At 40.5% G+C, this 17,862-nt stretch overlaps 1 protein-coding gene across 1 annotated transcript in view; it reads right to left on the reverse strand.

Annotated features, from left to right (window-relative positions):
* Window positions 1-7,841: 7,841 nt before the first annotated feature.
* Window positions 7,842-17,862, reverse strand: part of ZBTB20 (zinc finger and BTB domain containing 20) — a 150,118-nt gene continuing 140,097 nt past the window's right edge. The window contains exon 4 of the mRNA XM_030204955.1: window positions 7,842-8,278. Within this exon, the coding sequence (XP_030060815.1) occupies window positions 7,842-8,278 (437 nt within the window). The remainder of the gene's footprint in view (window positions 8,279-17,862) is intronic.

Below are 17,862 nucleotides of genomic sequence, written 5' to 3' on the forward strand. Positions count from 1 at the left end.
CTATCTGCCTGGATCCAGACTATCATTGAATGTAGTGATGTTTGCAAGTAACACATAAAAGACAAAAATGAATCGCTATTCAATTTTTTTCAGCACACAAGTGTTGTCCCAAGGAAGCTATTATGAATCACTGTGAATAATGGCTTGGGGCAATACTGCTTCTAGAAGTTACTATTTCCTCCTGAAGAATCAATTGTTTTTGTTGTAGAACATAGGTGGTAGTAAGTATATCCTTTGTGAAACAGAAAGGGAAATATGAATATACCATTATATTTATCCTGACCCAAGAAGATAAATTATTGCTCTTTCCAAGAGCAATAATCACGTACATATTAAAGCCATGGGATGCTGATTTACAACTAAAGGTTTTTTTTTTTTTTACTAAAGCTTAACATACACTAAAGGAATAAGTGCACACTAAATGTTACACGTCCTTTCTTATTCCTAAGGGCCACCCGGCACTTAGAGAATGCTAATGTCCATTAGAGAATGCTAAGCTTTAGTAAAAGGGCTCCAAAGTTACTCGTGTATGTTGCTGTGCCTGCATGTGCTAATGCTATTAACATGCATTATGTAACCACAGGTTCCATTTTATGCAACGAGAACTAGGTCCTAGTAATGGGGTCCTTTTACCAAGCCGCACTAAAAAGTGCACATGCGTTTTTCTGCGTGCTGCAGCCACTTTTAGTGCAGCAGATAAATGGTCACCTTGCCATTAGTGCAGGAGCCCACACCACCACCACCACCACCACCTATTTAGGAGGCAGTAAAGAATCATGCGCTATTACCACGCTCATTAGGTAGCTCACGATTAGTGCGTGCTAAGCGGAAAACTACTGTGGAACGCTACAGCACATCCCATGATAGTGCTCTTTTTCCATGCAGTAGGCCAGCATTGGGAAGCCCTCTCAGATTAAGCTAAGAGGGTGATAACATTGTCTGAGTCAGGCCAAAAATAAGAAGTTTTGATGAGGTTAATGTTGGAGAAAATATGTATGGCTGGATGTTCTATTATTGTCTATGGGTTAGTTTTGATTGATAGTTTGGAGCAGTACCTAGTAAAATAAATAAATAAAAGGCGGGGTAATTGGTGCATTATGACGTCAATTTTTGGCGGTTTTGGTAGCATTCGTGAGGCGGGAAGGAGTGGGGTGGGTTAGTACAGTGACTAGTGGTTACTGTGAGGAGAATTTTTCCCTTCCCTCCCGTCCATTCATTTTGTGTGTATATGTATATTGTTGTTTGTTATTTTGTGGGTCTGGTGAATTTAGATGGTGGGGCTGGGGGTATGTTAGGTGGTTCCAGCTTTTATATTGGTATGGCGGAAGTGAGCTATATAGGCCCAAATGCAAACATAAGCTTGAACATGGGCTAGATGGTTTGAAATATCATGAACACTTGTGGGCAGTACTATCACGAGTTGAGGATTGACTCTACGACACTGTGGATCATTCCAGTGAATGTCATCTGAAATGTTATGCTTATAGTGAGCTAGTTTCGATACCGAATAGCTCTATGTGAATGAATGAGTTTACAAGTGTTAAAATATTGTTATGAAATAGTTGTGGCCAAAATTAATATATTCCACTAAAATATAATGGTAGCTGTGTTAATTTGTTATATAATTTAATGTATGAACTGCATGATGTGTGAGTTGGGCTGTGTGAATGACAATATTAGGCCTACCGCACCTTAGTATAAGGGCCCCAATATGCGTTAGTAGCATTAGCGCATTGCAATGCAGTACTGCACATCAGTAACTCTAGCTGGTAAGTAGGCAGTTGGCTGCAAGTTCATTTATATGTCCACCACATAGATATGCATCATGGACGGGAGTATATAACTGACAACTAGGTATGTCTGAAATTATTTTATGTTTGTTTAAACAGTTCATATGGAAGACAAAAGGGAACTACTAACTGGTCTTTTTCTCATTTGTTCTTTGTGTCACTTTTTTAAAAACTTGATATCAGCCACAAGAGATGCAGTGTGTTACAAAGGCCAGCAGAACAGGTTATAATGTGGGAGGCATGTTTCCTAAACTGGATTCAATTCAACTAATAATCTCTGCTTGGTGAAAAATGTATTTATATTTGTTTTAAATGGACTTAAAATACCCTTCAACCCTTTTTCCAAATGTAATAAAAAAAAACCTGTGAGGATGATATACAAAGTGCTTTATCTGATTAACTCCGTGAGTTAATCGATAAATGGCTCATTTCAAATTTGGGGCTCACTGGTTAAATTACAACTTAATTTCTGGTTAAAATTTTATCAGTTAAATATAGGAGGGGAAAGAGCTGTCCTGAAGGTGGCTAAAAACTTTAACTAGGCAGCACTATCCAGCTATAGCTGTCCAGTTAAATCAGACTGCATATAAAGAGGGACTAAGTTAACCAGATTAAGATAGCTGGTTAATTTTAACCTGCTATGTTCAGCAGTGCTGACTTGCTTGACCAGTTACTAACATGCATTATAGAAATGACAAACATATTTTGTCAAGTAATGTCCGTTAACCTCCGGATTCTATATAGCGCGTCTAGAGATCCGTGCCGAAATCCAAGCGTATTCTGTAACAATGTGCGTAACTTTAATTGGCTTAACAAGCCAATTGACGTTAACAGCACTTAACAAGCAATAATGAGCACTAATTGGCAATTAGAATTTATGCGCACAACTTGCTAAGCATATTCTGTAACGCAGTGTGCCTAAGTTCTAACACGCACAGGCAAAAAGGGGTGTGGTTATGGGCATGGAAATGGGTGTTCTGAAATATATGAGCGCAGTTATACAATAGAGCCCAGTCTGCCTAAATCTACGCGCCGAGATTTAGACCATGTTTTCACTGGTGTAAAGATGCACATAGTTTTAGGTATTGGGATATCAACTAAGTATATTCTATATACTGCGCCTAAATCTAGGCACCGCTTATAGAATACGTTTAGGCGGAAATGTTTTCTGCGTGGATTTTGTAGGCACTATATATAGAATCTCCCCCTAAATGTCAAAACATGCATTAATTGTTGTTTTTGTTTAGTGCAACCCATTTCAGTTTACAGTTTACTTCCAATTTGATATACTGCTATTAGGTATGCCCAACATGTTAAACAATGAGATGGGAAGAATGCAAATGCAGGCAAAACACCTGATTATTTCACAAAATGAACAACACAGCTTCCATTTAACCAGATATAGAATCACTGAATATTGAACTCTGTAAGCCTAACACCCCACCCCCTGCTCTAGTATATAAGCTTACAAGTTATATGTTAAAGATAATGGATAAAACGTTATAAAGAAAAAGGAAGGGTTGGCTTTACAACTGTTTAAATTTTGCCTCAATTGACTAAACTTTCCTTAGGATTGTTGCTGGGGATGCCAAAACACTGGGGCCACATTCTGTTCTGCAGGTCAATGAAAACCAACTTGCCACACAATTTTCTTAAAAATCATTCTGCCCTTCATTTGCTCAATTTTGACATTTTTGCAGTTATTAGGAGTTTTTATAATAACTGCTATCATAAGGAGTCTATATACTAAAGTGCATTCACACAAGATTAAGAGGCCCTTTTTACAAAGGTGCTTAGGTGCCTACGCACGTCCAGCGCGTGTCAAATTGTCACTACCACCTGGCTACCACGTGCCCTGGGCAGTAATTCCATTTTTGACGTGTGCTCAAAACATACGGTAGAAAATATTTTCTATTTTCTACCACGTGGCGCTTACCTGGCGGTAATCGGCAGTTTACACATGCTGGCCGCTTACTGCCTGGTTAACACAGGAGACCTTACCGCTAAGTCAATGGTTGGCTGTAAGGTCTGAGCCCGAAAGTGGATGCGTGCTGGTTTTAATTTTGCCGCATGTCCATTTTCCGGCACAAAAAAATAAATGCCTTTTTTTCTAGGCATGCTGAGCAAATGGACCTGCGAGCATCCAAAACATGCGCCTACACCAGCGCAGGCCACTCTTAGGCATGCCTTAGTAAAAGGGCCCCATAGTTATCAATGTGGGCTACCGTTAAGACGTGCTATTTTACCGCTAACTTTTGCCGTTTTAGCACAGGTGCTATTTTGTACAATGAGACCTAGTTACTAATAACTGGAATTAACAGTAAAATAACACAGCTTAATGGTAGCCCATGTTGATAACTTCCCCCCTTAATGTGTGTTATTAGGGATTTACTGTGTAAAAGGGCAAATCATATTTCAGGTTTCAAGTTTCTGCCCATCTGCATGTGTCATCTGGGTGGCTTACAGTCTAAAATCTGTGGCAGACAAATCCAACTTCATAAAGACTTTTCTCATACTGAGACGGTTTATATTGTAGTTCTTACACTATAATAATTTCTAGTGGCTGTTCAGCATTAAAACATGGTTTTGCTTAGTCCTCTGCTCTAAGTTATATTCAGTGGCAAGAATGTGCATTTTCAGACATTGCACATTTGTCCATAACACTAATTATCAAGAAAAGTAATAATTCTGGATGAAAAGCAAAATAGAGTACTTGCTAAATGCTCAGAAATGTAGGGGTTCTTTTACAAAGGCGAGCTAAAAAATGGCTTGTGGTAGTGTAGATGCGGGTTTTGGGTGCGCACCAATCTATTTTTCAGAACGCCTTTAAAAAAGGCCCTTTTTCATTTTTGCTGAAAATGGACATGCGCCAAAATCAAAATTGCCACACATCCGTTTTGGGTCTGCAATCTTACCGCCAGCCACTGACCTAACGGTAAAGTCTCACGCAGTAACCAAGCGGTAATGACCTACGCGTTTCAAGTGCCACTTGGCACGCATCCGATACGTGCGTCTGAAACTTTCGGACGTGCGTATTGGATGCGTACCAAAAATGGTAGCTGGGCGGTAACTCCATTTTGGCGCGCATTGGGTGCACGTAGACACTTACGTGGCTTAGTAAAAGGGCCCCTCAGAGATTTAGGCAGATTTTCTTAATTAACTAAATTTGAAAAACGTGGATTTTCTATTTTACATGTATAGTAATGGTTTGCAGAATCCTTCCTAAACAAACTTCTTCACTTATTGAAAAGCAAACTGTTCATCGTCCCTTTGTATCTGATTTTTATCTGACTGGCACCAATAGTGTTAAGATGCATATTAGTTAAATTAGTACTTCATATCTTAGTGAGAGTAGCTGAGTTCTTTCAGGGCTTCATATAGGAAATCACAAGCCATAACTCCATCATACTTACAGGGCAATAAGGCTAGCAGAGTTTATGATTTTCAAGTAAGGAAAAATATTTTTTATCTACATATTTAAATGGATCAAGGATCAGTGGAGAAATTCTCAAGCAGTTTTACTGGAAGACTGCTGATATAGGGAGGGAAGAAGAAAATGGCAAAAGGAGAGCACTCACTAGAAACCAGGAAATTAATAATTATTTATGGCCAAGAATCTTTACAGTGGATATCATTAAACTGGAATGTGAGGGCAGGGAGAACAATTTAAGACTGGAAGGATGACTTGGGGCTCAATGCAACAATTGATCCTTTCGTATTTACTATAAACTAAAGCATATTGAGGCTCACTTTCATAGCAAATAGGGCATCTTTTACTAAGGCGCGCTCACGTTATTAGCGCGTGCTAAAATTGTGGGTGTGCTAAATGTTAGAGATGCCCATAGGAATGTATTGGCGTCTCTAATGTTTAGCGCGCCAACAATTTTAGCGTGCGCTAAAAACGTGAGCGCCTTTGTAAAAGACACCCATAGACTTACAAAGTTACATGTAACTCTGTATGTCTATATGCTTTGAATATGAGCACCTTAATTACTTAGAACCACAATAAGAGAATGGGCATGAGTTCAATTTTTACTCTTATAAAACAGCGTACAGAAATCCAGCATTCCGATTATAGGACCGCATTTTGCTAGGGTATGTGTTATAAACCGGATATCGTTTTCCGAGAATTCAATGCACTCCTTTCCCCTCTAAATTCTGCTTATGAAAATACCTTGTCTTGATTTTTTATGCAGAAAATGCAATAAGCCACTAGGTTTGGGCTCAGAATTTCTTCATGCCATGACTTAGCAGATCTGGGATGTGCATTGAAGAATTCTTTGTTTGTACATCCCATGGTGGCTTATTGCTTACTTGTCCAGTGTCCAAAGAAAAAGAAAGGAAAATATATGCATTTTAATTTTTATTCTTACTAAGACCTCTGGCACTTCCCTGCTTATAAGAATAAAATAAATATAAAGGAAGTATGCTGCAATGTCTTTAAAAGGCCTCATCCACTTTCTCATGGGGGAAAAGCATCAGAAGACAACAGATTAAAGGTGGAACAACGAAAGGAAATATCTAAAAAAAAAAACTAACTAAAACAAAATGTACTGAATAACAGTCATAGAAAATAATAATCAATAAACTAAAGCAGCAGTTCAAAGAACAGCAGAGATGGCAAATGCCATGTATGAACCACCCATATACCCCACATCAACTAAAATAAAAAATAAATGAAAGGAGAGAAACAGAGAAACATCCTTCCTCTCTTAAAATAAACTCTGAAGTCACATTGTTTTCTGAATTGGAAGCAGGTTTTGCTAACTTTAACAGTCTTAAAAGAAAAAAACAAAACAAGAAAGAGTAGAATTTATTAGTGGCAGTGTGAGTTAAACAAAGAAACAATTACTTGGAACCATGTGTTTTTTTCAGCTTCTTTTTCTTTTTTTTTTTAAACAAATACTGTTTCAAATATTCAAATATATTCTTTTAATCTAATGTTTCATGTGTTAATGTCACAATTGCCCATCTATAAAAATTTTAGATTAAAATATTTCAAACATTCTCATTTTTGTCAATTTCACCCTCCTACTCCCATCAATGACCCTCTCTATTTTCATCCACAAATGTACAAATTTAATGCAGCAATTTCATTTTAGGATTTCAAATATTTTTTGCAATATTATGGGGAAAAATTAATTTAAAATGCTCTCCTGTACCTATAACAGTAGGTGTAAATCATTAATGCGCTGATTTCATAAATCTTTCTTGTTTGTGTGTTCCATAAAATTCCCTCTCCTTGATTGTGCCGAGGTCTTCTGCTCAACGTAGACAACGAATAAATACATAGGTCATTCCTGATGCCACCTTTATTTCCCTGTGTTTTTCTGTCTTCTCTTGAAAGCAAAGGAAAGGGAGGGAAGGAACTGTGAGAAAGGGGATAGGGGAGCAAGGGATGAAGAAGAACCAAGGGGAGAGGGACCCTTGGTTCTCCTTTACACATCCGACTAGAACTCCACCTCATCTAAGTCACACTCACTTTCCCAGGTCCTCACCAAACCTTATGTGAAACGGAACAATGATGTGAATCCCAGCATATGGCAATGATTTAGTTTAAGCCAGATGTGAGATTCTAAAGTTGCTTTTTTTTTTGTTAACTGGATACTGTGAAGTCCAAGCGGTCAGATTTGTGAAAATGTCCATCAAAAACACTGCAAGCGGTGTAATCAGACAGTAGGCCTTTTTCAATATTCATTATATTATTTTCTTTTTTTCGTAGTGCTCTACGTAAGTGAAAAATGTTTTTTCTTTTTTTTGTCATTTTTTAATAATTTTTAAAATTTGTAGTTTTTTTTTTGTAAAGAAGGGTTGTATTTAGAGGCCAGTAGCTCAAGATCCAACCAGTGGATCCCTTGAAGCACTACCAAGCCTTAAGGCCACCATCCAAGGGAGGCTGGGAAAAATATATATACTTACCCAGCCTCCAGAAATGTAATGTACCAGCAGGCAATACAGTTCTTCATGTAGTATAAAACAAAAAAAAGAAACAAAATATTTCTTAAATCTAGTGCCATAGCTTTTTTGTTTGTTCATAAGAAAGAAAGATACTTATCCGTCTGACACATGCATCCTCATGTGGTCGTTGAACTGCTCGATTTGGTCAAACTTAGCTGGACAGACGGAGCAGACGTAAGTGGTCCCTTCAGTACAGGTGACCACTGCATTGGTGGGGCCAACTCTTGTGCCAGTGCTGCTGGGACCCGTGGCTGGACTGTTAGCAGTGCCATTGCTGGTGCTGTGCAGAGCTACATGTCTTTCCAGCAGGGTTTTGTGAGAGAACTTCTTCTTACAGATATAGCACTCATAGGACTTTTCTCCCCGGTGCAGGCGCATATGCACATTGAGGGAACTCTTCTGGGTGAAGCGCTTGTTGCAGATGCTGCACTGGTAAGCCCGCACGCCTGTGTGTGTCACCATGTGTTTAATTAGGTAATCCTTCAAGGAGAAAGAACGCCAGCAGATGCTGCACTGATGTGGTTTCTCACCTGTCCATTGTTAGAGAGAAAAAGAGAGAAAAAAACAAAACAAAAACAAAATTAAACTGAATGATAGAACATGCGAGTAATGCAGATGGAATGCACAATGGTAGAACCAAGCATTGATATTCTGTAACTTGGAGTTTCCAACAGCTCCATAAGAAATATTGGCTAATAGGGATTCAACTACAGCACTATGAAGCTAATAGTCAGAGGACTTTTTCCGGGTAACTTTATGAGCTGGACGGAAAATGTATCTGGTTAAGGAAAAGTGGTGCTGAGGGCATTCATGTGGCATGGTTTTAGTTTAGCCAGAGAGAACTCATATTCAGTATGATCTGGTTAAACTTATTCCATACAAATGGCAGGCCTACAGTTATCTGGACTCCTTTAACTTTTATATTCAAGCTGGGAATATTCAGTGATGGGATTTAGGGGGGAAGTTATCAATGTAGGTTACTGTTAAGTCAGGTTACTTTACCACAACTATGGGTTATGTTGCCATAAGTCGGGTTATTTTAGAACAGGGTCCCATTTTTTTGCAATGAGATCCTGTGCTAAAGTAACCCAACTTAACAGTAGACCATGTTGATAACTTTCCCCCTTTATACAATGAGACCCTGTGCTAAAGTAACCCAACTTGTAGTAAAATAACTTCCCCCCTAATGGGGGGAAGTTATCAACATGGGCTACTGTTAAGTTCAGGTATTTTACCACAAGTTGGGTTAGTTTAGCACAGGCAATGAGACCCTGTGCTAAAACAACCCAACTTGTGCTAAAACATCCCGACAGCCCACATTGATAACTTCCCCCCTAAGTTGGGTTATTTGACTGGAAGTTGTGCTATTTTAGCACAAGGTCCCATTTTATGTAATATGACCGTGTGCTAAAATAGCACAGCTTGTCGTGAAATAATGGTAGCCCATGTTGATAAACTTCTCTCCTTAGCTGGTTAAATCCATTGAATATCCTGTTACAGTTATCAATATAAATTTGCCCCAATAACGTTATGCTCATCAGGCACTGGAAACTGCCCTCTATGGGCTCCTTTTACAAAGCTGCGACAAAAGGAGACCTGTGCTAGCGTCGGCACATATTTTCCTTTCTTTTTTCAGGAAATGGCTGTGCGGCAAGTGAAACACTTGCCGCACAGCCATTTCAGGGGGGAGCACTTACTGCCTCTCATTGAGGTGGTGGTGAGGGCTCCCACGCTAACCCAGCAGTAACCGGGCAGCGCGTGGCACTGCCCAATTACCGCCGGGTACACACCGGCGCTACAAAAATAAGACGCACGCTGAGGGTGGGAACTACTGCTAGGCTGCTACGGTAGCCCGGCAGTACTTCCCTTTCAGCGAGTGGTAAGCCCGCGTTGGGCTTACTGCTGCTTTGTAAAAGGGGCCCTACTGTCTTTCAAGGGGGGTACTGTCTTCCTACTGTCTTTCAAAGGGGGGCGCACCTATGGCTATCTATTATTCTGGGCTGGTTCTAGTACAAGAATTGTAGGACTGAAAGGATAAATAAATGGCAAAAAAAGGGAGAAAAAAAACCAAATGATTGCCTCAAAGGTGGGAAGGCATGGTATAGTCAGAGTGGATAAAAAGAGTAGAAAAGTGATTCTAAAGGTGGAAACATGAAACGTTGTATGTGAAGTAGTAAAGGGGGATAAGAAAACAAAAGGGATGGAAGTAGGTGAAAGGAAACAGCAAGGTAAAGCAGGGCCATAAAAGCAGAGGAGACTGTTGGGAGAGGAAAAGCATGGTTACAATAATAAGCGGTAGAAACAAGGATTTAAAAAGGAATATGTGGGGGATGGGAAGAAGAAACACTAACAGAGGAAAGGATCTGGCAGATATGGTAAGAGCAGTTTGAAAGTGGTACAGTGCAGACACCTGTGGATTTCTTACTGAAATCTGTGTATTTTTATTCTTTTCAATCTAATAAATGTTGGAAATAAATTTTACACTGGTGGGAGGTGAGGTGCAATTTCATAAACTTCTTTAGTGCATAAAGCCAGAAATTGGCTCTTGTAAAAATATTGCTGGGATTAGGTGATAATGGGTGCTCATTTTCAAAGTACATAGACTTACAAAGTTACATGGAGAGGTATTTTCAAAGCACTTAGGAACCTATGGAACTTTGTAAGTCTAAGTGCTTTGAAAATGAGCCCCTGCAGTAACCTATGTAACATTGTAAGTCTACGTGCTTTGAGAATGAGCCTCAACATATACAGGTGTGGAGAACATTTATAACTAGTTTTACATAACCAGAGAGTAGGTGTAGTCAGGGAAGGAATTTGGGTAGAATTGTGAAGTACATGTGTATTTGATAAAATATGCATGTAGTTGATGTGTGTATATTTACACCAGTTCCCAAAAAATGTAAATATACACAAGTGCATTTACTCACGATTGCTGCAGGTTTTATGAGAATAGTTTATAAAGGTACATGACACTATGCAAAATATAGCCTCCCAAAAAGATGCTTACTTGGACCTTCGACTTAGTTAGTTTCTTATAATAACTACATTCATTGGAGTTGACAATGAGGGGCATTTTCAATATGACGTCCAAGATGGACTTTAGATGTTTTGTGCTAAACGTCCCAAATCTGAATAGAAAACTTTCGAAACTACAAAACATCTTTTTTTTTTTTAATACCGTTGGTAACAAGTTTTTGTGCTCTGTGTGTTTTTAATTTTTCAGGTCATTTTCGAACCCCCCCCCCCCCCCCCCCAAAAACCCAGACAAGTGAAAAACGTAAAAAAATCAAGCCACTGGGATATAGGAGGGTCCAGCATTTTCAAAAGACTGGTCCCTCAGACATCCCAGGAGAGCAATGGGGCACCCTAGGGGACACTGCTGTGGACTTCATATAAATGCTCCAGGGAAAACATCTCATCATTGTTCCCTTATCTTGTGTGCTGAGCCCTCCAAAACCCACTACCCCCAATTGTACATCACTACAATAGTCCTTATGTGTGAAGGGGGCACCTATATCTGGGTACAGTGATTTTCTGGTGAGTTTTGGAGGACTCACAGTTTCCACCACAAGTGTAACAGGTAGGGAGAGGTATGGGCCTGGGTCAACCTGTCTACAGTGCACTACACCCACACTAGATTTCTCCAGGGACCTATGCTGCTCTAATAAACCTGGCTATAACATCTGAAGCTGTCATACAGGCTGGTAAGTACTATTGTTATTCACATTTTTGGGGTGGGGGGTGGGAAAGGGTCAATGACCACTGGGGGAGTAAGGAGGGTCAACCTTGAATTCCTCCAGTGGTCATCTGGTCATTTAGGGCACCTTTTTGTGTCTTAGTCATTCTAGAAACAGGTCTAGATCAAAACGTTAAAGTTTTAGCCCTAGATGTTTTCATTTTGTTCCATTACGGCTGTAAAACATCCAAGTGTTAGGAACACCCTAGGCCCACCCCCAAAACGCCTCTGTGATTTGGACACACTGGAGATGAATTGCATAGACTGCAGAGACAGACGTCTGCAAAATAGGTTTCAAAAATACTAATTTGAATGTTTTGAGTAGAAAAACATCCAAATGCTGCTTTATGACACTTTTTGGACATTTTTCTCTTTGAAAAATGAGCCCTAATGTCTGTCTGGAGACAAACTGACTGAAAATTTAACCAAATGGGACCAAGTCTGGCCTGATGGAAAAAAAAAATGAAAAGACACACCAAGTTTGAAAAGGAACCATATAGGACTAGGGATTTCAGAAAAATAAAGACCCCTTCAGAATGGCATTTCCAACAGAAGCAGAACATTGCTACACAGGAACATAACAGCAATGGAATTCTTTTGTTATCCTCTTCTCTAATCTTCTAGTCACAGACAAACACAGAACAAACAGAAAACCACACATACACCCAAGTACAACCACCACAGAGCTATACCTACAGACACGTACATCCACACCCAAATACAGAAGAACGCAAATTATGGATACACACAAAAACAAAATGTATATACATGCATACAAACAAGACACATACATACACGTAAACATAAATCACACAAGAATAAAAATCAGACACACACATAGACACATATACAAACATACATACAAATAACATTCACACAAACATGCAGGTGGATTGGAAATGATTCTAAGAGGTATGCTAAGAATATAAGAATCACCGTACTGGGTCAGACCAAAGGTCTATCAAGCCCAGTATCCTGTTTCCAACATGCTTACTTTTCTCTAGGAATGTGTCCAAACTTTTTTTTAGGCACATTTGGCCCAAGCAATATTGTCATCTGTCTGTCTACATGCATAGGCACTGTGAGGGGGTTTATAGAACACTGCCCTTCACCCTTAAGAATAGTCCCTCAGACAGTCTGAGCCACCTTAAGGTCAAGGATCCCACCCCAGGAGGAAGTGAGCCGGGAGGAACAGAACCAGTACCAAAGACAGGACTAGATTGAGGCTAAGGAGGCTCAAGGAGAGAAGAGTTGAAGTCCCAGCATATGCTGCTGGACTGCCTATGTAATGATCGTGCCCTGGTTGAGGTAAACCACTTTTGATTCTTAATTGAGACTTATAAGCCTTGCTTTGGCAGGAGCCAGACCTGGAACTTAGAAAAGAACTGAGAGCTTACAGGCTGTGTTGGGGACGTGGCATTCCCAGCAGCTGTGTTTTGGGCCTGCCAGCCAGAGCTCGCTTAAGACTGAGGTTTTTCCACCTTATGTCACTGAGCCTGTGACATAACAGACCTCAGGATTCTGTTAAATAAACACGTATTTTGTTTATATCCCTTTTGTCTGGCTGTGTTATTTCACCAGCCCACCCACAACCCACGCTAGCAGGCTTATTTTCGAAAGAGAAGGACGCCCATCTTTAGACACAAATTGGAAGATGGGCGTCCTTCTCACAGGGTCCCCCAAATCGGCATAATTGAAAGCTGATTTTGGGCGTCCCCAACTGCTTTCCGTCGCGGGGATGACCAAAGTTCATAGGGGTGTGTCGGAGGTGGGACTTGGGTGTACCTAATACATGGGCGTCCTTAACCCATAATGGAAAAAAAAGGGCGTCCCTGACGAGCACTTGGATGACTTTACCTGGTCCTGTTTTTCTTACAACCAAGCCACAAAAAGGTGTCCGAACTGACCGGATGACCAACAGAGAGAATCGGGGACCACCTCCCCTTACTCCCCCAGTGGTCACTAACCCCCTCCCACCCTAAAAAAAAAACTAAAAATATTTTTTTGCCAGCCTCAAATGTTATACTCAGGTCCACCACAGCAGTATGCAGGTCCCTGGAGCTGTTTTAGTGGGTGCAGTGCCCTTCAGGCAGGCGGATCAAGGCCCATCCCCCCCTACCTGTTACACTTGTGGTGGTAAATGTGAGCCCTCCAAAAGCCACCACAAACCCACTGTACCCACATCTAGGTGCCCCCCTTCACCCATAAGGGCTATGGTAGTGGTGTACAGTGGTGGGTAGTGGGTTTTGGGGGACTCAGCACACAAGGTAAGGGAGCTATGTTCCTGGGAGCAATTTCTGAAGTCCACTGCAGTGCCCCCTAGGGTGCCCGGTTGGTGTCCTGGCATGTCAGGGGGACCAGTGCACTACGAATGTTGGCTCCTCCCACGACCAAAGGGCTTGCATTTGGTCGTTTCTGAGATGGACGTGCTTGGTTTCCATTATCGCCGAAAATCAGAAATGACCAAGTCTAGGGACGACCATCTCTAAGGACAACCTAAATTTCAAGAATTGGGTGTCCCCGACCGTATTATCAAAACGAAAGATAGACGTCCATCTTGTTTCGATAATACGGGCTCCCCACCCCTCCACCGGGACGTTTTGCGAGGACGTCCTCAGCAAAACTTGGGCGCCCCTTTCAATTATGCCCCTCTAGAGGTATCACAGGCACAAAGACACATACAGAAAGACATACACACACACAGGCAAACACACCCACACAAAGACACACACAGATGCACACAGACACACACATGAAAATTCTCTCACACACACATACACAAAGATATTCACATACATACACAATCTCCCCCCCCCCCCACATACATAGACACACACACACATTCACCATATGCTTCATACAACCTGTCACCCTGTAACACACTTTACCATATATTTTCACATCCCATCTCTGAAGAGATATACATGAGTTTTCATATGGAGGAAGAGGAAACATTCCATTTTGTCAATCTATGGAGCTCATTTTCAAAAGAGAAAAATATTCAAAAACTGGCATAAATCTGCATTTGGACATTTTTCAGCCATAATGGAACCAAACAAAACCATCCAGGACTAATATTAAGTCGGTTTGAGATAGACCTGTTGCCCTAAATGACCAGATGACCACTGGAGGGAATCAGGGATGACCTCTCCTTACTCCCCTAGTGTTCACTAACCCCCTCCCACCCCCAAAAATATGATTTAAAACATTACTTGCCAGCCTGTATGCCAGCCTCAGATGTTATACTCAGGTCCTTTAGAACAGCATGCAGGTCCCTGGAGTAGTCTAGTGGTGGTGCAGTGCATTGCAGACAAGTGGACCCAGGCCCATAACTCCTCCTACCTGTTACACTTGTGGAGGAAAGCGTGAGCCTCCCAAATTCTCCCGAAACCCACTGTACCCACATGGTGCCCCCTCACCCGTAAGGGCTATAGTAGTAGTGTACAGTTGAGGGTAGTGGGTTTTGGGTGTGTTTTTTTGGGGGGAGGGGCTCAGCAGACAAGATAAAGGAGAAATGGTGAGATGTGTACCTGGGAATATTTTACGAAGTCCACTGCAGTGCCCCCTACGGTGCCCTATTGCTTTCCTGGGATGTCTGGGGGACCAGTCTACTAAAAATGCTGGCTCCTCCAACATTCCAAAGGCTTGATTTTGTGTGTTTTGCACTTGGATGTTTTTTTTTTTTAATGGACCAAAAAAGAAAATGCCCAAATCACAAAACCTTGTTCAAAACAGTATTTTTGAAAAAAAAAGATAGACTTTTTTTTTTTGAAAATTACCTTCTTTCCTATTCAGATTTTGGACGGTTTTTTGCAACACTTCCAAAGTCGGACTTAGACGTCATGTTGAAAATGCCCTTCCACATAACTTTGTAAGTCTAAGTGCTTTGAAAATATGCCTCCAAGTGATTTCTGGGGTTAATTACTTTGTTATTGATAAACATTTCTCATTCTTTAAAGACATAATTAGTCCATACCTGAGGCTGAAAGTTTGCAGGATTATGCAGTTGATAAATATGTCCCATACCTCACTTTTGATACTTTTTCGCTCAGCGAGTCACATATGTATGTACTTTCCAACTTGTTTAAACTCAGTAACACTAACTGCTTTTACCATATCCTCGGGCAACAGGTTCCAAAGCTTAACTATGCAATGAGTGAAAAAAAATATGTTCTCCTATTTGTGGTAAATGTACTACTTTCAATTTCATGACACGTTCCCTAGACTACATAATTTGAAAGAGTAAACAATCAATTTGTGTTTACCCATTTCACTCCACATAATCCTGCTCTGTGTGTTTTCCCTTTTGTTATCATACCACTATCCCTGCAGGGTAAGCTCTTAGTGATTCAGATATGTATTTCATTTTCTTTGGTGTAAATATTACCGTGAAACCTAGTGACTAAACCATATACCTTTTTAAAGGCTCTTTTAGTAAAGCTTAGCACACACTAACAAAATTAATGTGCATGCTAAGTTCAGTAAAAGGGCCCTTTTATATCTGTATTGATGACTGCCAGTGATTAAACCATGCAATTTGCAACTGGTTGATATGTATATGGCCTCCTTGTTATACAGAAACATGGCAATATTTATTGCCTTGGGATAGTGACACCCTCTGTCTAAACTGTAAAATCCATGCTTTGAAAGTTAATTACAGAGATGTCTAATAGTAGAAATATCATCACACCTTGCTTCATTTTCTTATTCTTTATAAACTAACAAAATGTTTGGCTACCTTAACATTCAAACCGTCTGACCCCTCTCCCCTGCAGGTCAGAAACACACACACACACACACACACCGAACCATGCTCTGCAAGTTTTCCCCACTTGTTAGCAATCTGCACTATATAATTAGAAGCTGCAGAAATGAAGAAGGAAACAGTGATAAAAGAAAGGTAAGACATGTAGAAAACGCATGGTAGACATGGACAGGAGTGGAAAAAATGAAAGTGACATATGAGTGGAACACTACTACCTTTAACTACTAGTATATCAATTTTCACATTCAATAAAAACTGCCCCCTCCCCCGATATTTAAAGCTATTTAACTGGCCACACACAGCCGCTGACCGGTTAAGTAGCATATTGATGCCTAACTGCTAATATTCAGTGACAGAAAAATGGTTATCTCTGCTGAATATTGCCAGTTAGCACATAGTGCATAATCAGCTATATCATGTGAGTTATCCGGTAAGGTGCCAATATTCAGAGCCTAGCCAGATAAGTTTTGAGGTCAAATAAGACTGTATAGTAGCTGTCCTATTTTTAACCGCTAAAATGTTAACCAGTTACTGCTGAATATTGGCCTAGCCGGTTAACTTTTAGCAGTTAAAATAAACCTGGATATTCAATCCTGGTCACCAAAAAAATGCCCTGACATTGAGTATCTGGGTTTAACGGCTGTGGTGGACAGCATATGCACTGCCCACCGGTGGCTGAATATTAGGCCTAGGCTGTTTACGTTGTAAGGCACAGATTGATCCCAAGAGATTTAAACATCATTAACCAGTTAGACTTGGGAAAAGCTACCGCTTATCCCTGGGAGAAAGCAGCATAGAATCTATCTATTTTGGGGATTCTACTAGACGCTTGTGACCTTGATTGACTAGCAGTGGAAACGGGATACTGGACTAAACAGATCTTTGGTCTGACCTAATATGGCAGTTCTTATTGAATGACCTATCTTCACCAAATTTAAAAGAAACATTTTCAGTTTACAAAAAAAAAGGCAGCTTTAAAGTCTTTTATAGAAATAGTAGAGGAAATTACAGAGTAATGAATGCCACAGGAAGGCAGTGAACACTAAAATACCCTCAATTCGTAAATAACTCACAAAGCTATCACAACAAACCAGGAATAACAGACAATAATTTAATGAACTAGAGAAATCCGTAAGAAATATAACACACCCATGCCACAGCCAATTAAACTGACCGTTTAGAGTGTGAAATTATTATTAGCATTTGTATAGCACTACCAGACGCATGCAGCGCTGAACACCTGATACAAAGAGACAGTCCCTGCTCAAAAGAGCTTACAATCTAAATAATACCGACAGACAAGACAGTTACGGGTGAGGGAGTAATGGGAGCTAAAAAGCAGCAGTGAAAAGGTGGGTTTTCAGCATAGATTTGAAAACAGGTAGAGATGGAGCTAGACGCATATTCCAGGCATAAGGTACTGCGAGAGAAAAGGAGCGAAGCCTGGAGTAAGCAATGAAGGAGAAGGGGGACGACAAGAGAGATCTGTCCAGTGAGCGGAGTTCACAGGGAGGAATGTAGGGAGAGATGAGAGTGGAGAGGTAATGGGGGGCTGCAGAGTAGATGCATTTAAAGGTCAGTACGAGAAGTTTAAATTGAAATTATTGTACTTC

The sequence above is a fragment of the Microcaecilia unicolor genome, chromosome 5, assembly GCF_901765095.1.
Source record: "Microcaecilia unicolor chromosome 5, aMicUni1.1, whole genome shotgun sequence".
Classification (NCBI taxonomy): domain Eukaryota; kingdom Metazoa; phylum Chordata; class Amphibia; order Gymnophiona; family Siphonopidae; genus Microcaecilia; species Microcaecilia unicolor.